Below are 23,966 nucleotides of genomic sequence, written 5' to 3' on the forward strand. Positions count from 1 at the left end.
GCTTATGGAATAGCAATTTTATGTATTCAGAGGAGCATGAGTGAGAAAAGAACACATTTTGCAAAGGTTACACAACAACTGTAATAATTTCAACTAGATGTCCTTAAAAACGACTGTACAGAAATCCCATATCTGTTCACATAAATACATACACACACACATACGTATACATACATACTGTACAAACACACAAGGTTAATTTATCCATTTTATATAAAAACCTGATTACAAAAATACAACCAATCGCTGTCAAACTATCTAAAATCACATTGAAAAAAAGATCTCCAACTCAACTCTCACAATACAAATACAAGGCTGTATCAGCAGGAGACAATATAGGCCACCAGTCTATCTACTTCTCAGAGTACTTCTCTACTCTTCCATGTGTTATCCAGACTATAGAAGCTATGAATGCATGAACAGGGTGACAGCATTTCCACAAAAAATTCCCATTCCCCCCACAGTCCAAAAGCAGTGCACACACCAGGGTAAAAATCAAAGGAGAAATGCAATAATTCTGGATATTGGGCTGTAGCCATCAAATCTGAGTAAACTGGAAGAAAAGGAGATGTTGAGGGTGCCAGTCCTTTAGTTCAGAGTAGTAAAACTTCCATTTACTCTATCGGAGTCCAGGTGATTCCATAGCCAGTAGATACCTACTGGAAAATGGAGTAATCCATTAGTTATTTGAAGAAAATGTACAAGCCGGTAGCAGATATCAAGCTGATACGAGGCTAAACTAGTTGATATACCGGAAACATGTACAACATTTTTACAGCAAGGAGACTAGACTTTCTGTATTTTTTACACATAGATATATGCTTCGTATGATATATGTTAGAGCTCTCAAATCATAAAAGATTTTCAACATATTTGTCCAAATGAATGGTCTAAAGGCGACAGTATAAAGCTCTGCATTGGGTAGTACATAATTACTTGTGTTAGCTGCTCTGGTGTTAACTAAATGTCTCTCTTTCACCTACTGGAACCTGCTTTCCAGCAGTTTGGGCCACTTTTTAACCTGCAATTTATAAAATGAATTATTATATCCTTAACTGGTGACCACTCCACTATTTTATGTCTTTCTTTAACAGGGGTGTCTCGTGCATATCGAATAATAATTATTGCAGCCTTATTTAGTGCAGTTTGGAGCCTACTGATTGCATTACCCCAAATGGTAGCACAGTAATTCAATTGACTCCCAATTAGAGCATGGGTCACTTGTCACTGGGTAAATAATTAGCTATTCTACCAAACATTCCACCAATCCTAACCAGCTTCTTACGCAGATAAGATATGTAATGTCCAAGACAGGCAACAAATTGGACACCTAACGGTCTGTTCTCATCTACCTGTTCAATCTTTGCACCATCTGTCATGAGCTGTAAGCAGGGGTATGCTTGCCTTTTCCTCCCAGAACCCATAAGCTTACTTTTGTTTTCTTCATTCAACACACGTTTGTTTATTAACCCATTCTTTGATTCTGTCTAGGTCTTGAAGCAATGTCTGTATTTCTACACTCGAAGAACCTGGTGCATACACAGTTGTATCATCTGCAAAAATTGTGATCTGTGATTTGATTAGTGCACATACTGTATACAGTAAACGCATATAAATCAAATATAGGCCCAAGACAACTGCCTTGAGGCACACCACACTCTAGGTCTATATTCAGAAGAATAGAAAAAGATCCATTTAGAATAAACAGATTGTGTTCTTTCAGATACATATGAATGAAACCTGTAATATACTATGATCCACCAAATCAAATGCTGCACTAAAATCCCAAAATAGTACACTAACTGATTTTCCCAAATCAATTTGTTCTAGCCATTGATCTGTCATTTTGATAAGGGCAGTCCCTGTGGAATGATCATTGTGGTATGCATGCGTATTGACAGAGATCAAAACATTAGTTTCCGGCGCCCAAGTGGCGAACCATGTAACACGCTGCGTTGCGACGCGGCCGACCCGGGTTCGATTCCCGGACCCAGCGTCCTTTGCCGAATGTCTTCCCCCCGCTCTGTCTCCCGTTCTTCCTCTCTCTCTCTCTACCGGACTGCCCGGTAGTAAAAACCTACCAAAAACATAATTTTGAATTTTTTTTAATAAAAAACATTAGTTTCCATATACAGTATGAACAAGTCTGTTTACTAATTATACTTTCCAATATTTTGCTACATGTGGGTAAGAGACTAATCTGTGGTGAGAAAGGGTTCTTTGCTATTTTGGGGAATTGGACATAGCGTAGCTTCCTTCAATACCCTAGGAACTCCCCCATTTCAATCGACCAATTATACAAATACCTCAAGCAATCTGAGCAACCTGAGTAGCAGCGTCTATCAATAACATGTTGTCCAATAAATCACAGCCTGTAGCTTTTCCATCAGGAAGTGATTCCAGCTATTTCATGACCTCTTCAGTTGTTACCAAGAATAGAGAAAATAAACACATTTTGTTTAACATCAATCAGATTAATGAGAGATTCTTTGGAGTTGGAAGAATTAATCATTTATTTGAATCTATTAATTTAGCTTTCAAAATAAGCAACATAATGATTGGCAATGTCAGCAGGCTTTGTGATAATTCTTCCATTCTCTTCAACAAATGATGGTACTGTGCATTAGGGCTGGGCGATTAATCGAGTTTCAATTTCAATTATGATTTTGTCTTCCCACGATCATAAAAACAAGATAATCGAGATAAAATGATTATTGTGCTGCATGCCGTGTTGCTCTCATCTTGTCTTGTGTTGTAAATGCAGTGCATCTCCCCCCAAGCCCCAACAGTAGTTTCATCTCGTGTTGAGAAGGAGGAGGAGCCATGGCACGTTTCTCCAGTTATTTTGAAGCGTCTTTGGTAACTTGTAGTAAGATGACAGAAAAGCAGCCTTTAGTCGAGAAGAAAGGTAAAACTATTTCAATTGTTGTTGATTTGCTCTCAAATCAATGAGTAATCATGTTTAATAATTGTGATTTCAATATCAATCAAAATAACCGTGATTATGATTTTTGCCATAATCAAGCAGCCCTACTGTGCATTATTTGTTCCCAGCATGTGTTTTTTTTTAATAATTGTCACATTCCATGAATTCCTTTTCATAAAATGAGGCCTTCTTATTGCGATTCAGTTTCAATGTATAATTGCGTAGTCTTCTATAGATCTGTTGGTCAGATTCTAAAATGGATCTAAAAAATACAGCCTCATTTCTTTTCATGAATGCCTTATTAAGTTCCTCATCTATAGCCATGGAGCAGAATTGGAGCATGGTGATTCATCACTTCAGTAAACATGTTGTGAAGCATTCAGAGGCTTGATTGATTGATTGATTGATTGATTGAAAACTTGCAGAATGGGTACTGTTCTGAAGGGCCAGATTAATACTGAGAATCTACGTTTTATTGTTTTATATAACTTGTATATTATTTATATATATAAGCTATATCCCTTTAAGCCTCCGTTTGAATCATAGCATTATTCGCTTTCCTCATTGGATAATGCCCTTGACGTTGGCGGCGCCAAGAATCGCGCCCCTCAGACAAGTTCAAAGACGAGTCTGGACAAGTTGAGACATGCCTGGGGCCAGCGCATTGATTCCAGACAAGAGCTTCGGTTGCGCACTAGAAAGCCCTCTAAGTATATATATTGTGGAAGGCGCAAACAGTAGCAGTTCGGTGTTCGGCGTTCGTGTGTGAAGTTCGTAGAAGTTCGACCTAATGCAGTAACGTGAAGTTCGTCCGAAGTAATGCAACAGCAGTAGTTGAACCTAGCGTATAGTAGCAGAGTCAAGTCCGACCTAACTTAACGTGAAGTAAAGAGTCGTCATTTAGTGTGAATCGTATTACAGCAGTTCGTTCGGTGTGCAGCATTAACAAGCAGTTAGTTCGTTTAGTAACTAGCGTGAACCTTAGCAAGTGTGTGTGGACTTAAAGTAATTAGTGCCAGAACACGAGGTGGGCCTAGTAGCAGAACTATTGGACATGTGCGCATTGGAACCTACCGCGGCGATATTGTAGAACCATTATTGGTTGGATTATAGTGATTGTGGAAACGTAGTACCGTGGAGAAGAGCATCGTTAATACCCTTGTCGTTTGGATTTAACTACCCTGAAGATTCTACATCGGGCTAGCTTCGGGGACGAAGCTGGCTGGCTATCATCATTGCTATCGGGCATTGGATTACAGCTATTACCTTGCTACCGAGCACTTGGATTATAAAGACCGGATCCGTATGAGAACCCCTTTTCTTCAAGTGACCAGCCTGAGTATCCGTACATTCTTCATTCCTCTGGAGCTTACAACTCTGTGGGAGGATATCACCAGTCTCCAGCTGTACCCTCGTTTTGCCATATATTGCCATCCCACGCCAGGCGGCGTCTGGTCTAGTATACTTAGCCTAGGAATTATTCATTCCCACTGACTTTGCTACTCTCTGACTTTCTAATATCATTCGCCATAAAAGAGCGACCCAGTAATTATCAGTTGTATCTTCTGCATAATAATAAAATACTGTAAATGATATCTCTTTGTCACCGTGCCGTCTATTTGAGTGTCTGCCATAATAACTGTACTGTCTGGCAAGTAATAATAATAATAATATGTAGTAGTGGTTTAATCTATCACACTCTTTAATACAGTCAGGGTTTTGTAACCCCTCAGTTACAGGTACAATACAATACAGTACAACACACAATTGTTAAGGGGATGCAAACCAGAGAAAGACTTTCGTCTTGTTTACATCAGGGTCCCCCATTTTCAATTCATCAGGACATATATGACATACATGACATACAGATAGACAGTACTGCTACATCTATACATTTATGACATACCAGATTTGCAAATACAGTACTGTTTGTGATACAAAAAGAGTCCAGAAAAGGAAGTATATACATTTGACGTAAAAACTGTACATTGGAGGGGGTTGGGTGTACCATTATACTGTGATTTACAGGTATTTTGGTAAATGGTAAATGGCTGTATTTATATACTGTAGCGCTTTTATCCAAAGCGCTTTACAATTTGTTTCTCACATCTTACCCATTCACTCACACATTCACACACCGACGGTGGAGGCAACCATGCAAGGTGCCAACCTGCTCATCAGTGTCTTGCTCAAGGACACTTCGACACGCTGCCTGGGAGGAGCGAGAATCAAACCGGGAACCTCCGGATTACCAGACGACTGCTCTACTCCCAAGCCACTGTCGCCCCCTATTAGGTCTATTTTATTATTAGGTATTTCTACTTTGGTCTCTATCACTATACATTTATAGTTAGTGTAATCAATCATTTGACCTGATGTACACTAGAATGTGCAGCATACCATTCTCTGACGTCTCACCCCTTTATGGAGGAGGATTGTTGGCAAGTGACAGCTCTCACTTTTTTCCTCATTCTAGTGACTAGTGACACAACTGTCGGGTCTAGCTCGTATACTGCGTTGGATCACTAGCCTTAAACTAAATGTATCAGCAATAGTAGTAATCATGGATTATCGTCATAGTTCTTGTAATCTTCAATCAAGTCAACTGTAAATAATGCTTGAGACGTTATCTATAGCTAATGCTTGCATCACCATGGAGGTCTAAGGTAAATGTGTATCTCATGAACGTACTTTTCCACTGCATATTGTAACCCTCTCTGTCTGCTTCTAGATGAAATATTTGTATTATCTTTAAAAAACAGGTCTATTACCTGCTGTGGTAAATCTCCCGCAGCCTAGCCCCTTTCGTGACTGTGAAGCAAGGCTTGCATCACAGTCAGGAAAGGGGCTGCCTGCGGCCATCGTCAACGAGAGTCATTCACGGTCGTCTTTGTTTGTCCGAGTTTTCAAAGGGGGCGTGGTTTAGCGACAGGTCTATTGCTTTTAGCTTGTCAATCAGAATGGAGTGATTGACAGTGTCGAAGGCCTTTTGTAGGTCCAGCATGACCATGCCGCAGGCTAAATCCCTCTTGAATTTTTTTCTTTTTTTTAAACTTTATTTTTTAGCGTTTATCGCTTTTCCTGGTCAAACATGACCGACAGATACAGTGAGGGTGAAACGGGAGAGAGAGCAGGGGAAGACATTTGGCAAATGACGGCGGGTCCGGGAATCGAACTCGGGTCAGCCGATCCGCGACGCAGCGTGGTCGCCGGTACATGGTGTGCTACTGGAGCGCCCTCCTCTTGAATTTCTTACAATTAAATCTCTTAAAACTCCTTTACTATTACTCTGGGTGGTCTTTTTGGAATCTTGGTTATTTTAGTTATAGATACAATGTTGTGTCCGACCAGGTAACAGTAAACACACAAGCACTTGGAACACTGTTGTGGTACACTAGTAAAGATCAGATTAATGTATGTCTCAGTACATGTGCTATTCAAAATTAGCTGTATGGGCACAGTTGCATCTACCTTATCAAGCACCTCCAATAACTTCATGTGTCTTGGAGTGGTACTCTATAATGGATGCTACTTAGGAGTGGCCTAAAAATAGCATGCAGAATGGTTATTGGCAGTCAAAAGGTGTTATGATGAGTGCATCCCATTTCCATCAGGCTTATTACAGACCATCCACTTACCAGACTCAGTGGCTGTCCTTGATGTGCAAGGTGTAGTAAGACCAGGGCTCTGGGACATAGATGATGCCTGGATACTTTTTGCGTAGAACTGGGTCGTTCCATAAGTAGGCCACCCACACGGCCACAAGGCCCATGGTAACAGCGAAACTGTAGAAAAGAAACTGGCCATTGCTGTCTGGGCTGAAGCCCTTGTGGTGCTGATGTGTCACCATGGAAACCATGGCAAGGAATGCGAGGAGAAATAGTTCAAATATCTGACCTTCTGTGACCAAGTACCTGAAATGGAAAGAGAGAGAGAGAAACGTGTGAAGAGCTTCAGAGAAAAACCCTGATCTTCAGAGGGCTCACAGTAGGTTCTCAAATGAAATGTTGAGGGAACTGACCAATAATAGAGAGCACTGGGCCCCAGTAACAGCCAACCAGATAGGGGAATGTTCTTTTGTTCTTTGGCTTGGGTGAAGCAGCCAGTGAAGTAGAGGAAAATGATGATGAAGAAAGGAATATACCTGATATGGAGCGAAAAGAGTCAGTCAAATATTTAAAGGGGCACTTCATCAAAAAACAATGCTCATTTATTTTGCACATAATCTCACACACATCCCAAAACACTTTCATTTAGTTTTACTGTTACTGAGAGTAAACTCAAATTAGTTTACTGGCCACCAGTGATGTCATCGGGGACACTGAATCTGGTAGCAGTCCCTATAAGACAAGGTATTGCCATTTTTCGTCTCATAGGATTCAATGTCCCCGATGACATCACTGGTGGCTATATTTAAACTCAATTGCTTTCAATAACTGTCAAACTAAATGAATGTGTGCAAAACTGTTTTGGGATGTGTGTCAAGAGTATGTGCAAAATAAATCAGCATTGTTTTTTGATGAAGTGCCCCTTTAACCAACATATCATATCAACTACCGGTAATAACAATTCAGAGTATATCTACGGTAGACCTCTATTGGAAAGGGCATGTCAAATCATTGGGATATATAACCTGCCTGTCATTCGCTAGTGACGCACAATGTTAACTCACTGATAAATCGATCATTCTTCCAAGGGTGATAAGATGGTTCATAGATATAGGATGCAGGGTGTCAAAATAGCACCCTAATCCTTCTTACAGTAACTCGGATTTTCAACATATGAGTCATAAGCAGTGATGCAGTGGTAAAATAAAGGTGAGAAAACGATCACCTGCTGTCGATGATCAAAACACCAATTATCTGTTTCATATTACATCCCAATTTCATATTTAATATTACATCCCTTTTTCATGTTTCATATTACATCCATATTTCATGTGTCATATTACATCGCTCTATAAATCATAGTAATTCTGTTCTGTTAGTATTCTTATCATCATTCCAATTAATATTCATTAAAATATGAATGAATAAAAACTCCCATAAAAATATTAGCATCGTCTAGACTAGTACATAAATCATCTGAATAGGTCACATTTGGGCTAGGCGGTTAATATGCACATCCAATTATTAGCGGTGCTTGATAAGGTAGATGCAACTGTACCCATACAGCCTCAAATTATTTTGAATATACATTGCCACACCTCCCCAAATCCATTATTATCCTTTCTTATGAGATTGTACCCATAAAGATGGATTTGCCCATCAGTGATAGATGTGACTCAGTGATTGCTAGAACATGAATATAATTGGTATTAACACATTACAAATACCATTCATCTTATTTGGCAAACTACAGACATTTATGTGAGCAATATGCAACCCTTTCTTAGGCAACGGTAAATTAACAGAACACCAAACGATCACCTGCTGTCGATCAAAACGTCAATTATCACCAACATATTCATTTCAATGATAATGTTGGCTTAAAAAGGCAGGTCAACTCTATTTCACAAAGACAAATATGGATAAACTCAGTTTAGGTGGGTTTACCCTCCACTACATCCCTGATCATATACACACATCTGATCATTTCATACCGGTATATATCACCTACCACATTAAATGTCCAAGTTGCTCATCGTAGTAATACAGTAGCTCAAAAGAATCAATCTAAAGAAGAAAGAAATGTACATGTTAGTTACAGCTTTACTAAATAGTAAATAGTATTTAATAATCGTATAAAGGTTGAATGTTATACATGTATAAATGCTCATGACTTTCATTTCACAAATACTACATTCTGTGATGGCATGCTGCAAATATGGTACCCAGTTCCCGATGCAATAGTGCCACCTATTGCTTACTGGTTGGAATTACTACCTTTAATGTAGAAGGCACTTGCTTTTTCATCATGTAAAAAACACAGTAACAGCATCCTCCTCCACTAAATGTCATTATATAAGCTGGTGAGATATCACTGAATGCAAGGCAACCTAATCGTATTAAGTGGAACCACTGACTGGATCAACAGTTTATTCTGAGGATACAATAAGCTTTAGCCACCAAATACACCCTGTCATCTCAGAGGCCCATCAGTTTTCTAGACGTTTACATTTAGTCATTTAGCTGATGCTTTTATCCAAAGCAATTTACATGTTTCCTGAACCCCCCCCCCCCCCCCCCCCCCCAGGTAATTTTCCGGCTGTTTAGCAAGGTTTGTAGAGTCTGCGGAAAATAGAAACTAGCAACTGAGACAATGGATATACATGTGGACATTAAGTGACATCGTTGACAACATAGTGGACATCTTCACCTACGTAGCTCTCTGTCGTACTCCTTACCAATGGTATTCTGTACCATTTAAAGTGCAGATCTGAAATTTACTATAATCAATTTTAGCTCTCAAGAACAGCATGTATTTTGTTTTATCAGCATTTGCATGAAGACAGCTAGTCACCCACTCATAGCCTCGATGCAAGAATAGTTCATCAATGTTTCGACATGGCAGTCTTCAAGGTATTGTGCGACTACCTCCCTTCACGCCACTTTAGTTTCATCGTGGTCAGCACCTCTGCATTCCTTATCTCTCCTTAAGCGTAAGTTTTATCAGCATTTAACAGAAGTTAAGTGCTTTTCGAAGTGTCGAAGCAATGCAGATTATCAATAGTCAACTGTATAGACCAGATAGGTAGACCAACAGCATAAAACTGTGTAATCTGCATAAAGATGGACATTACAGCTATTTAAAGATAAGACAACAATCATTCATATAAATAGTGGAAAGGACCAGTCCTAGTATCGAATCTTGAGGGACACCTTTTGTTATCTGATTTAACATTAGTTACCCACTTTTACGCACTGTTGTCTTTGAGAGAGGTAATTGTGAAACCATCTACAGAATATAGTGCCAAATCTGATATTTGACAATCTATGCAAAAGCTATGGAATGCTCAGGGAGCTGCACATCAATCACAGACGCAATATAATTTTAAATTAAAGATGTAGCAGAGATGGTTCTATGTTGTGCCCTGAAACCGGATTGGTGAGAGCTCAATGTAGAATCCCTTGCTAGAAAAGTCTCGAGTTGGCAGTTTACCAATGCTTCCAGGATTTTTTATTTGACAATTTAGAGATGGGGCGATAGTAATTAAGATCACTTTTATCTCGTCTAAAAAAAATCCTGACGAGCTGTACATTAACAAATTATATTTTGCCTCCACCAGGTCCATTAAAATATATTAATGTAGCTCTTGAAGGGCATTATCCCATCTATACCATGGCCAACGGCCAAATAATAAAATAAAATAAGGAGCATTTATTCATGTTTCCATGCATTTTGTATACAACAGTGACACTTGGGAATGTGAATAATACCTGGAACTAGTTTGTCGTCAGCTAGAAAGCTAATGTTATGCTAGAAGATATTATAGTCGCTAGCGTTGCATAAGGGTAATACAATTAAATGTGAATTATATGGCTGGATAGCGACCTAAGCTTTGTGTTAACCCATTGAAACCGGGAAACCCATTTGTGTGTATATGCAGGCTATATAATGCATTATTAGCAGGCGTTTTAGGTCTAAATGGGTTTACTGTTACTGTAGATCATGTTAAATGTTTGCAAACCTTAGGTAATGCTATAGCGACCATAATGTCTGCTAGCATAACATTATCTTGCAGGACATTATGTAGTGAGTCCACACAAGTGTTAATGTTGAATGCAAAAAGCATGAAAACTTTAATAAATGCTCCTTATTTTGATTTGATTTTTTATCTTTGGCCGTCGGCCATGGTATAAACAGGATGTCCTTCCAGCGCACATTAACATAATTTAATAGCTCTGCTTTGCGTGGGACAGTTCACGCCTCCACCACACCCATTAAAATATGTTAATGTTCAACTTGTGATGCTCTGAAATCAATAGGGTGGAGAGGCATGGCTTACAGTATGCACAAAAACATTAATAGGAGGGGACCCTATATGCTCATTTTCAAAAAGATGGCCAGCTGCAGCAAAACATTAAAATATGTGCATATCTCTGCTAATACACAATATCCATAATTGAGAAATAACACTTCTTAGTGCACTGGTTCCCTGAATCTTCTGGAATTGATTTAAAAGTCCTTCTACTTGTATACACCTCTCTACCTAATTTAGCATTTCGTTTTTGCATTTTGTAAATGTTTTGTTTCGTATATTTTCTATAGTGTTTGGTCTTTATCCTTTTAACTGTATGAAGCACAATTTCAGGAGGGTCATACAGAACCAAGCAAACTTGAACTATCAATGGCTTAGGACCGGCCTACATCACATTCATGTTCCTTCACAAGCCCTTAGGTCCTCTACTGCTGCGTTTCTAGATACTCAAAAGCTTTTTTCAGCTATATGCTCCCAAACTGTGGATCAGCTACACCCAAATATACTAGAGAGGCAGGACTGTGGATCAGCTACACCCAAATATACTAGAGAGCCAGGACTGTGGATCAGCTACACCCAAATATACTAGAGAGGCAGGACTGTGAATCAGCTACACCCAAATATACTAGAGAGGCAGGACTGTGGATCAGCTACACCCAAATATACTAGAGAGGCAGGACTGTGGATCAGCTACACCCAAATATACTAGAGAGGCAGGACTGTGGAACAGTATATCCAAATATACTAGAGAGGCAGGACTGTGGATCAGCTACACCCAAAGATATTAGAGAGGCAGGCTCTGTTGACATTTTTAACCTAGTCTTCTACCACTTTGTACGATGTGCTTCACACACATGCTGTTTTAAAATGACCTTTTATGCCTTTAAACGTTTAAATGTTATGTTTAAATGTTAAATGTTTTTTTACATTTTGACAGCTACACTGAAACTACAATTTTGGCTGGAGGATATTAGAAAATAAAGGACTTTTTATGTATTTATTTAATTTACCACTGCCTCTCCTCTCTTGAGTGAAACCTCATGTATCTTCATTTTGTGTTAGCCTATATCATTTTATATTGCATTACAGATGTTATTAAAATATATATAAAAGTAGTTTGAATGACTTTTTCCAAGTACCTTTAGTTAATCAAACTATATTTCTCTTGAGGGTAACTTTGCTGTAGTAACTGTGCTCTTGCCTCCTTCCCTGAATCTCTCCTTACTCGTTAATGAAGCAGAACCATAACGTTAAATATATTAATATTCACATATGCCTTGTGATACCCAATTATTGCTTACAAATGTTCTGTAAGAGGTAATTTATTTGTTCAAATAAGTGTTAAATAGTTCTACATTCTGACTGCCGTCACTGATATAAAGTGTTTGGTCAGTAACATGGTCTCCCAGTCCCTCCACTCTGCAGTAAACAGAACATACATTTCCTGGTACCCCTTTCCCATTTTATCCAATCAGGAGAGAGAACCCTAGATATCATTACTTATTTCAAGAAATCCTGCCAAGCCAAATTTACTGGTACATTATTTTACTTATTTCAATGACACATTTGCTTAAAACTATTATTTATTTCAAATTTGTGTCAATTTTTCTCCTGATTGGATAAAGTAAAAACAGGACACCAGAACATTTATTTTCTGTTTACTGCAGAGTGGAGGGACTGGGAGACCCATGTAACTGACCAAACACTCTATATTAGTGATGACTGTTGGAATGTAGAGCTATTAATTTAACACGTAGACCACTTATTTTAACAAACAAAAAAATACCACTTCCCTTTAATGCACCCAAACAGCAGACTTAAATTATGCTGGCAAATATTAAGTGATTTAGCTCGTCTTCCTCACAAACTGACAAACTGACTGACAGCCGCACTCCTAACTCGCCTGGGCAAAAGATTCCACTGGGTTTTTTAAATGCAGCAGGTTCCAGTTACTAACGTTAACTGAAGTAATTAGTATTCCCCATTTTCAATGTTGTATGATAGGAAATGTTACCTCTACATGAGTCACAACAACAACGCACTCTATAGGTCCACACACCGCACACGTGATTTAGTAATTTACTGCAAAGAGTTCTACAGTAGCAAAGTGTACCGGAATTTCAGATTTCTTTACATGAACCGTTCCATCCCTAGCAGGTACATTAGGATGTCAATCAAGTCAAGTGGATCTTTAATTAAAAGAAAATGTTAGTGTAGTCTTTTTCATATGCTATGAATATTATATGTATGCGTATATACGTTATAAGCATATCAAAATTTGGAGGGGGGGTCTCCAAGATTACACAGACCGTGTGCAACCGTTGCAAAAGCATTCCTATCATGGAATAAGGCCTACCAGCGAGGCAGGTTTCAGGTCTTTGATGATTGGATTCTCCCTGACAGACAGATGGAGCTGGTAGCCACTCAGGATGAGCCGGTGGTTGATGGAGTCACCCACCAGGTGGATGCTGGCTCCCATGACGAAGGTGATGATACAGAGATAGACCGCCGAGCGTGGCAGTGCCCTGGGACTGCGCTCGATCAACTAAACAGAGTGCAAAGATACACATAGACACTCATTACAGCATATCTACTATAATAGATTTACTCATTTAGCTTTTATCCAAAGTGAGGTTCTGTACAAAAAGGTACAACTCTGGCAGCTAAAGGTAAGTGATATTGTTCATCATACAGTGTCAAACTTGAGTGCTACACTCTTGAGTGCATAGTAGTATATACATAATTAGCATAGTAGGTAGTAATATAGGCACAGTAGATTACTTAGTAGCAAAGTTCATAATAGTATAAGACAGTATGAATAGAGGGTATTTTCTATAATTATTATTAAAAAAAAATCAGAAATAGATTGAATAAATGTGTTTTTAGTCGACAGTGGAAATTGGGAGGGTTTCAGCTGTCCTGACTGTGGTGAGAAGTCCATTCCACCATTTTGGAATGAGGACCGAGAATAGCCTGCTTCGCTTTGATGACCCCCCAGGAGCTCAAATAGAAGTGGGTCTGAGGCGGTCAGAAGATAGAGAGTGTAGGGGTCTTGAGGGTGTGACCGGAGGTAAGAGGGAACCGTTCCCCTCCCTGCACTGTATGCCAAGTCAAGCACCTTGAAGCGGATTTGTGCGGCAATATGGGAAGCCAGTGCAGCTCTCCAAGAAGTGGGGTAACATTGGTAGATTGGAGATCAGGCAGGCTGCTGTGGTATTAGTTGAAGTGCCTTGGTGGAAGCATTGCAGTAGTCGAGGCGAGACATGACTGTTGATTGCAGAAGGAGTTGGTTGGCTTCTTTTGTCAGGAAGGAGTGGATCCTTCTGACGTTGCTCAAGAAGAATTTGCAGGTTCTGGTTGTTGAGGCAATGTAAGCAGAGAAGTTCAGCCGGTCATCAAGGACTAGTACTACACATAGGTTCTTGGTGGTCAGGGAGTTTTTGCTTAGGTTCAGTGATTGGTGATTGGTCATCATCCAGACAGAATTTTCAGACAGGCAGGCCGAGATCCATTCAGAGACTTAGGTAACTGAGGGAGGAAAGGAGAGGAAGAGTTTAATGTCATCAGCATTGCCGTGATATGAGATGGCATGAGATGTGATGTTACAGAGAGATTTGGTGTAGACAGAGAAGGGGGTCCAAGGACCAAGCCCTGGGGGACACCTGTCTGAGGTGGGGGGCAGACAGGGTGCCTCTCCATGATACTTGGTAGGAGCGGTCGTTGAGATAGGATGACAGCCATGCCAGCGCAGAACCTACAACTCCCATTCCTGCGAAGGATGTGAGCAGGATCTGATGGTTGACTGTGTCGAAAGCTGCTCTTAACCGCTAACTGCTCCCAATGAGCAGGTTGGCACCTTGCATGGTTGCCCCCACTGTCGGTGTGTGAATGAGTGAGTAGAATGTGAGGAATAAATTGTAAAGTGCTTTGGATAAAAGCGATATATAAATGCAGTCCATTTACCATTTAGTGGTAGACGGTTCGACGTCATCAGTGTTAAAGCTTAGATGTCTGTAATGGGAGAGAAAGAGGACAGATTGAAGGATGAGGCTCTTGATTCAGCACTTGTTGGGGGTTGGGAGAACCAAGTACTTCCTCTCGGCCGCTCTCAGGCTCTGTCTTACTTCTCTAACTGCACCAGTCAGCCATGGTCTGGGTGCGGAATGGCTGGCAGGCTTGTTGGCGAGGGGGCAGAGCTTGTCGAAGGAGGTTGAGAGGGCGGAGTTTGCTGTATCTGGGGAGAGAGCAGAGAAAGTCTCACTAGAGGGTAGAGCTGACAGGATGTCAGAGGAGAGGGTGGAAGGGGACGGGGGGCGTAGGATGCATCTGAAAGAGACAGGTTGTGTTGGAGTAGGTGGTTTGAGGTTTAGCACAAGAGTTAGTGATAAGAATACAATGAATGGTCTGAGGGGAGTTACCATGGTGTTAATTATGCTGGAGTCACGGGAGAACATGATATCCAGGGAGCTGCCAGCTTTGTGGGTGGGAGGCATGACAAGGGTCAGGTTGAAGGATTGTAGGAGAGAGACCACTGTTGCAGACAGGGAAGAGCCAGGCAGGTTGAAGTCACCCATTAGCACCAGGGTGGAGAGGGTGAGATCAGGTGGTAATATTATGCCTGTAGTCCAGAAGACCAGTGCCTCCACGTCTGGAGGGGCTTGGTGTGTGAGTGAAGGTGTATGCTGTAGATAAATCTGCAGGCATTGTCGAGTTATCTGGTGTTATCCAAATCTCTTTGAAGTTGGAGTTCTTTGCTATGGGTGTAGGCACTTATGAAGTCTATTTTCATGACGGCTGATTGGCAGTTCCATAATCCCCCACATATGGTGGTGATATTTGTGGCCCTAGACGGGTAGTGGTAAATTATACTCAATTATTTTATTGGTCTGTATGATTTAGAGTGGAGATAAATAATGATACTGGTATTGGTTATGGAGCCGAAACCAGGCTAACATTGGGATAATTTCCTCAATACTAAAACCAAGTACCAAGAAAAGACCCATGTTTAACATGTCACAAATCAAAGCAAAGCCACTTGATTTTCTGCAACTTTGACACATGTGAGCTATTTGTCATAGCTGGGGTGTATCAATATTGATCCTCTGGCGCAGTGCAATTTTGACCTCAAAACTACATAATGGTCTAAGTTTATACGTTTATTGGTCAGTAAAAACAAATGGATCTGATGGCTACTCTGTATCAGAAAGAATTGTATGCTTAGTATTGAAAATCAAAAATCAAAACAGGTCTTCATTAACAGCTGCCTGCGGAAGATCCTCCACATCCTATTGGCCAGACACCATCAGCAACAGCAAACTCTGGCAGAGAACAAACCAGCTGCCCGCCGAACAAGACATGAAGAAACGCAGATGGCACTGGATCGGCCACACCCTGCGAAAGTCTGCAAGTACCATCACCAGACACGCCCTAACATGGAACCCGCAGGGCAAGCGGAAAAGGGGTCGCCCAACAAGAAACACCTGGCGCAGAGACCTGGAGGCAGACACCAAGACCATGAAGATGGCCTGGAACCAACTGGAGAGAACAGCTCAAGACAGAGATGCCTAGAGATCGCTTGTTGATGTCCTATGCCCCAGAAGGGGTAGCAGGCGTAAGCAGGTATGCAGTGGTGGGCATACGTGGTCAAACGACGGTGTGTGTGGAGTGTTGGGCGTGTGTTATGTGACAAAAGACCGCCCGTCTCGTCCCCAGGTCCGCCTCATGAAAGAGGAGAGAGACATGTATGCGCGTGCGGCGTGCACGTGGCGTTTGGCCTTGGCCCATATTACGACTGCACCACTGGGCGTAAGTATTGAAAATCAGTATCAGCACTGCAGAGAGTGGTAATGGTGTGTCTGCACTTTCAGCTAATCCTAGACTCATTAAGGCACTGCACTGTGTTCAGACATACCTTTAGCATTAAGAATGGGGTGATGACATTGTAGGCCATGTGGAAGTAGTCTCCAGCGCTGGGTTTGTTCAGTGGGAACCAATCAAGAGGAAGGATAATCTAACACATGATACAAGAAAAAGAGGCGGATGGCATTTCTTATTTAATTTATTTACACTTCCATTGATATAGCATTATATATAAATTTAATTTAATTAAATCAAATCAGTACTGTTGTGCCCTACCATGGCAATGGGCCTTCCAAAATCCAGTACCCAGTTCTGCACTGTGAGACAGAGCCATAGGTCAAAATGGAACGGTGGCCCTTTTGTTGATGGCACTTTTTCCTTTGAAATAGGGTTGCTGTCAACACACATTGATAGAAATTGTACATCATTTTAACAATACAAAATTGGGCTTAGTAATATGATAAAATAAGAATGCATTAGGTTTGTGTGGAATGCTGTTATACAGTAGGTTGGGCCAGCATCAGCTGTGTATTTATTGGGCTAATATACAGTACATCAGCACACACAAAGTATCAACAGGCTTAACATGCAATAAAGGTTCTCAAGACCCACGAAAAAAAGCACATGACAGTGCAAGCATGCAAACGAGCAAGGAAGTGTGTCCTCTTGAAAAGCAGAACAGATACAGATAGGCTGGTTATGTTACTGTCTGTACTGAAGATCAACGACATAGTAATAACACACATTTAATTTTGAGAGATAACCTGTAATATTGCAGTACTATTTGCTGCGACATGTACAAACCAAGTGTTTGATGACGTCTCGACAGTATTGCCTTGGCGTCTTCGTACAGACTGCATTCTTCTACTCTACTGTGTAGGTCCGTTTATGAAAGGAATTTCTGGCAATAGTGAAGTTACCGGCGTTCCTGTGTGTAAGCAGCAGCAACAATAATACTTCCGGTTGGGGATTTTCAAAATAAAGGAACGATTCTGCAGTGTAAAGCTTACACACAACAAACTAAGCAAACAAACCTATACAATACAAATTATATTTCTGTATGATAATAACTGTTGTATTAATTTTGATAAAGTCCTTCTCAGGACATCAACGGATACATTTGATAAATGTATTGGAGTGCACCATAGACTATAAAGATTCGACACTAAAGGTATTCTCGAAGTCAACTTCCTGCCTGTTGTTGCTACGCAACTGCAGCGTGGGGGAAACTGCCCCGCCTGGTACATTGTGTACGGTTAATTTAGTGCAGAAACCGATTGTTAAAGCGGCAAATTAAAGACAATCAAGCGGAATTTTCTTCAGTCCTTCACAATGCCAAAGAGCTGCTGTGTTACGCGTTGTACTAATGACAAAAACAGAAATCCAAATCGCAAGTTTTATACCATCACAGAGAAAAAAGTGGCTGTGGCTAACTTTCGGCTAACTCGCTCTGCTGTTGTGGTTGTGGTAGCTACATGCTAAGCTAACGTTAATCACATCATATCGAACCGATATGAGCTTAAATTATCTAATCTTACGTGGATGTTTGATCGGGTAGTGGCACACGTGGTACCACCACGTAAGATTAGATAAGATAAACTCCTATCGGTTCGATATGATGTGATTAACGTTACCCCCCAACCACCTCCAATGTAAATTACCCAGTATGGTTGTCAATATCCCAATGTACCCAACCCCCCCCACCCAACCTCCTCCAATGTACAGTTTCTACGTCAAATGTATATACTCCCTTTTCTTGACTCCTTCTGTATCACAAACAGTACTGTATTTGCAAATCTGGTATGTCATAAATGTATAGATGTAGCAGTACTGACTATCTGTATGTCATATATGTCTATATGAATTGAAAATGGGGGACCCTGATGGAAACAAGACAAACGTCTTTCTCAGGTCTGCATCCCCTTAACAATTGTATGTATTGAGCCGTACTGTATTGTACCCATTCTGCAATCTGTTAAATAAAGTTTTCATTCATTCATTCATTCAGCTTAGCATGTAGCTACCACGACCACAACACCAGAGCTAGTTAGCCGAACGTTAGCCGCCAGCCACTTTTAACTCCGTGATGGTATAAAACTTGCGATTTGGATTTCTGTGTTTGTTTTGTTATTAGTACAAAACGTAACATAGCAGCTTCAATTTGGGTATTCGAGAGTTGGCCATGTCTGTATGTGTTTTGTATGGACATTATGTCAAGTCAATCAGGGGGAGCTTCTTTGAATCATATCTCGCCTTAGAATCACCAGAAAGGCTTTCGAAATAGTGAAATGCCATGTTGGCCTCAATATTTTCAAAACAAATCGTATGAAAAATGTTATGAAATGAACAAGAATGTGATAAAACATGTAATAAAAACGGACCTCAACACATGCATTTGATACTAGAAATCCGTATGGTCCCCCTATACCAAGATGGCGGCGGTCTCGTGACATCAGAGTGTCTTGAAAGTAACATTATGTCCACAAACTCAGGAGGTCGTCCACTTTCACACCTCATTGTCATCTAAGCCTAAACTATGTAAATTAAATTGTTGCTGGCTTTCAAAGCAGGGGCGTTTTTAGGGTTAGAAAACATTGGGGGCTTCAGCCCGGGGGGGGTGGAGGCCCCCCCCCCCCTTTTTTTTTTTTTTTTTTTAAACACAGAAATACGCAATTTTAGAGTAATTAGAGATGAATACTGAATAACTAGAATCATTAGAGGTTCTCAAAGTGAGGTCCAGGTCCATGAGAGGGATCTGGGCAGTCCCCATAGAAAATTCAAAGTTAACAGGACCAAATCATCAGTTTCTTATTTATTTATTTATTTAGCCAGATAAAACATTGATCTGGTCCAAGAAGCCCCAACAGGAGTACAAATATACATATATATATATATATATATATATATATATATATATATATATATATATATATATATATATATATATATATATATATATATATACATATACTGTACATACATACATACACATATACACCAATAACAAAATAAAAACACAGTTAAGAATCATACACATAAGAAAATAAACAAACAAACAAACATATGCACAGCCTATGTACAAAATAAATAAACAGTTCATCTCTAGTCTTTACAGTTTTCTTCAATTGCATAAACACTAAAATCAAAAGTATTACACAATTATCAAAACCTTACACTCAAGGAGCAAAATATAGGCCCAGATTTGCACCCCTACAATGTCAGCCTCACTTTTTGCAAAACAATACGCACAGTGATTTGCAAAACACTAAACACACTTGCATTACATTAGACACAGAATGTCAAATTACCACACATATGAGCCAATTGGTTAAACACAGCCATCAGATGCACAAACACACCATTGCTTAATTGTAGATACACAATCAGGTTTAAGCACTATAAAAATGCAGCAGGTGAGTTCACCTGTCTTCAACCAAAATGGAAGGAGAGTGAAGTACTGTACGTGAAAAGGTGGAGGCTCTTGAGGAGTACAGACAGGGGGGAAGGGTCTTGGGACAAGTGAACCCTTACACATTCATTCATTCATTGGTAGTCTTCAATGGGTGGCTACAATGGGGGAATATCACAGGTGGGACCTTATGTCCAGGGCAATTGCCTTTTTACTGCCGATACTGATTCTCAGATCAAATACCTTGTTGTGAGCAGTTCCATGGAGGAACTATCCCATAGTGGCCACCATACTGCACATAAGTTTTGCTTTGATCACTATAATTCATCACTGCAATGAACACAAGCATAATCTTTTTTCCCATAATTACTCTATGAGGTGATTACTTCGGAAGTTCAAGTTTCAAGTTTCAAGTTTCTTTAATAGTTGTCATACAGAAGTACAGAATACTTTTATACAAAATGCTTCTTACTGTTACGCTCCAGAGATAAGTATGAAATAAAATAGTATAGCATGTAAAATAGAAGTAAAAATAGAGGTCACAGTGTTCAGTATAGACATATGTACAATGTTCGATGCTGAATAGAAGTAACTGAGTTACCATACAATATACAATATACTATGCAATGTACTAATATACAATACTATATAGTGCAGAGCAGAAATGGGATGAGGTACAATTTAGGTACAATTTACAGTAAGGTGTACGAGTTGTAGTGCAAATCCTTTACCAATAAATATAAAGTGTAAAGTGTAAAGTGTGTTTAGGTGATCTAAAGTGTGGAGAGTGGGTGCTGCAGTGTGTTGTTTGTTTAAGTGAGTGTGTGCGTGTGGGTGTGTGTGCTGTGTGCATTTGATGGTTGTTGCATAGTGTTTATTGTTCGTTGAGCAGCCTGATGGCCTGGGGATAGAAGCTTCTTCTGAGTCTTTCTGTGCTCGCCTTAAGACTCCGGTATCGCTTGCCTGACCGCAGCAGTTCAAAGAGGCAGTTGTTCGGGTGGCTGGAGTCCTTGATGATTCTCTTAGCCTTACCCCTGCACCGCTTATTGTAAATGTTCTGGAGGGTGGGAAGCCCCCCTCCAATTGTGCGTTCGGCTGCACGTGTCACTCTTTGTAGTTTGCTACGGTCTCGTGCAGTGCTATTCCCAAACCAGGAGGTGATGTTGCCAGTCAGGATGCTCTCTATTGTACATGAGTAGAAGTTCTTAAGGATCTTCTGACTGACTTGGAACTTCCTTAGGCGCCTGAGGAAGTAGAGGCGTTGTTGTGCCTTCTTCACAACACTGTCAATGTGTGTGGTCCATGTCAAGTCCTCGGATATGTGGGCTCTGAGGTACTTGAAACTGTTCACTCTCTCAACCGGTGCCCCGTCGATGCTGAGGAGGCTGTAGTCCTTGACCCCCGACCTCCTGAAGTCCACAATCATCTCTTTTGTTTTGCTGACGTTCAGGGAGAGGCAGTTCTCCTGACACCACTGTGACAGATTCTCTACCTCTTCCAGGTAGGCCCTCTCGTCGTTGGCAGAGATCAGGCCCACCACTACTGTGTCATCAGCAAATTTGATGATTGTGTTGTTGTTCCGCTGTGCCACGCAGTCATGTGTGTACAGGGAGTAGAGGAGGGGGCTCAGAACACAGCCCTGGGGGGCCCCTATGTTGAGCGTGATGGATGAGGAGGTGCAGTTGCCTGCTCTTACCACCTGGGGTCTGCCCGTCAGGAAGTCCAAGACCCACTGGCAGAGGTCATAGTTCAAGCCCAGGTCCCTGAGCTTGGCTATGAGTTTGGAGGTGACTATGGTATTGAATGCTGAGCTGTAGTCGATGAACAGCATTCTCACATAGTTCCCCTGTCTCTTGTCCAGGTGTGATGCTGCTGTGTGCAGCACATGGGCTATGGCGTCCTCCGTGGACCTGTTAGGGCGGTATGCAAATTGCAGGGGGTCCAGGTTGATGGGGAGGGAGGAACACTAGCTTCTCAAAGCACTTCATGGCTATGGAGGTGAGAGCTACAGGGCGGTAGTCGTTGAGGCAAGCGGGCGTAGATTTTTTGGGTACAGGGATGATGGTGGACTTCTTCAGACAGGTGGAGATGACAGCCTGTTCTAAGGACAGGTTAAAGATGTCAGTGAATACCGGGGCCAGTTGGTCGGCACAGACTTTTAGGACGCGGCCGGGGATGCCGTCCGGTCCTGCTGCCTTCCTGATATTCACTTTTTTAAAGGTCCGCCTCACCTCATGCTCTGTTACCCTGAACACTGAGTCTCCATCAGCAGACCCCCCCCCCATTGCCGTGGCTTGTAGGCTGGTGTTGTTATTCACAGCCTCAAACCTCGCATAGAAGGTATTGAGATCATTTGCTAAGGAGATGTCACTGTTCAGTTTGAGGGAGGTGCCTTTGTAATCTGTCATTGTTCTGAGGCCCTGCCACATACCTCTAGAGTCAGCCTGTTCAAACTGAAGTTCAACTTTATCCCTGTAACGCCGTTTTGCCTCTATTACTGCTCTCCTGACGTTGTATCTTGCCGTCTTGTGTTCATCCATGTTGCCTGTCGCAAGCCCGGTGTTGTAGGCTGAGGTGCGCACTTTCAGTGCCTCACGGACGGATTTATCTACCCAGGGCTTTTGATTTGGGTAGATTCTAATTGTGGTAGAGGGGATTGTTTCTTGCAGAGTACAGACAAAGTCAAGCACCGTTTCAGTGTATTCGTTAATATTGGCTGTGTTATCACGGAATACATTCCAGTCCGTGCATTCAAGTGCAGCCTGGAGCGTCTCCTCTGACGTCACAGTCCAACGCTTAACCTCTCGCGATACTACCGGCGTTCGCTTGAGACTTTGTTTGTACTTTGGCAAAAGAAAGTAGTTCTGGTCCATGCAGATTCGATGTGATCACTGTGACTTTATACTGTAATTCAATAAAGTACGTCTCTGTGACATTTTGTTAATGACCTATGACTTCTAGAGATAAAACTACACTACATTTACATTACAATAAAAATTTATTATCCTTTAAATGTGACGTGATTTTATGTTGAGTAACATTATAATTTACTGCATTTTGAGCAGGGCTCTAGACTAACTTTTCCATTAGTGCGTACAACTTTCTCAGTAGGTGGCACCAACACAAGATTTGGTTGCTTTTTTATTTGCTGTGTCTTGGTGAGACTGTCTTGGTTTGTGATGTGCATGCCATACTAACTCTCACTAATTAGGTTATAGTCATATACGATTTGATTGAACTTCAGGAATTTTCTCCTAATCATTCTGATATTGATTTCATTATTTTTATTCTTAACCACGGTGTAATGATGTGTTTTAATGCAAATCAAAATATGTGGTCCCAGGCATTAAAGGTACTGGGAATATTTCTAAAATGTTTAACATCAGAAAATCTATTATAATCAATACGTGTGGGAAGGCAAGAGTGCACTTTTCATTTAATAAATATGTAATGCTATTTTAACACTATATAATAATGTAGTAGTAATACTATATATATGTGATACTGATCAAGTTCAAGTCCATCATTCCAGTGATGTGAGAGGCAATATGGGGCTTCTCACTTGTCACTGTGATCGAGTGTATGTGGTGTCAGAGCGACCTATAGCATTAGCATACAGCCAAGTTTCAAGTTTTGTTTTATTTGTCGCATGTGTTACATTTTGTACATTATGTATGACCCTCCTGAGGTTGTGCTTCATACAGTAAAACAGTGGCTAGAGTCCTTGATTATTCTCTTAGCCTTGGCGCTCAAACTTTTTTTTTGCCTTATCTCTCCTCTTTCTAACCATGAAGAAAAGGAAAAAATATTTATCTTTTCTTTTTGTATCTTAAAAAATGCTGTTTTGAGGC

General features: G+C 40.8%; 1 protein-coding gene across 3 annotated transcripts; it reads right to left on the bottom strand.

Moving 5' to 3' along the window:
* Nucleotides 1–83: 83 nt before the first annotated feature.
* cln6a (CLN6 transmembrane ER protein a) lies at nucleotides 84–17,637 on the bottom strand. Of its 3 annotated transcripts, none has more exons than XM_084337274.1 (8): nucleotides 17,511–17,637; nucleotides 16,983–17,100; nucleotides 16,759–16,857; nucleotides 13,204–13,392; nucleotides 8,546–8,601; nucleotides 6,948–7,070; nucleotides 6,565–6,840; nucleotides 85–656 (listed from the first exon to the last, which is right to left on the bottom strand). In XM_084337274.1, exons 1-7 carry the CDS (start codon nucleotides 17,564–17,566, stop codon nucleotides 6,570–6,572), a joined length of 912 nt encoding a protein of 303 aa, XP_084193400.1. In that variant the 5' UTR covers nucleotides 17,567–17,637; the 3' UTR covers nucleotides 85–656; nucleotides 6,565–6,569. The 3 variants fall into 3 exon arrangements, with proteins under 3 accessions (XP_084193401.1, XP_084193400.1, XP_084193399.1); XM_084337273.1 differs by having other exon boundaries at nucleotides 87–659; XM_084337275.1 differs by lacking the exon at nucleotides 6,948–7,070 and having other exon boundaries at nucleotides 84–659.
* Between the last annotated feature and the right edge of the window lie 6,329 nt (nucleotides 17,638–23,966).

This window comes from Notolepis coatsorum, assembly GCF_963971535.1.
Source record: "Notolepis coatsorum genome assembly, chromosome: 20".
Taxonomy (NCBI): Eukaryota; Metazoa; Chordata; class Actinopteri; order Aulopiformes; family Paralepididae; genus Notolepis; species Notolepis coatsorum.

Bases quoted from the DNA above. Each gene is read 5' to 3' on its own strand.
- cln6a (XM_084337274.1), bottom strand. From the start codon at position 17,566: ATGCAGTCTGTACGAAGACGCCAAGGCAATACTGTCGAGACGTCATCA. The intron at 8,602-13,203 runs GTAGGCCTTATT...TTTCTTCTTTAG, and splicing joins ACCTGAAACCTGCCTCGCTG to ATTGATTCTTTTGAGCTACT. The intron at 6,841-6,947 runs GTCAGTTCCCTC...TTTCCATTTCAG, and splicing joins CCCAGTGCTCTCTATTATTG to GTACTTGGTCACAGAAGGTC.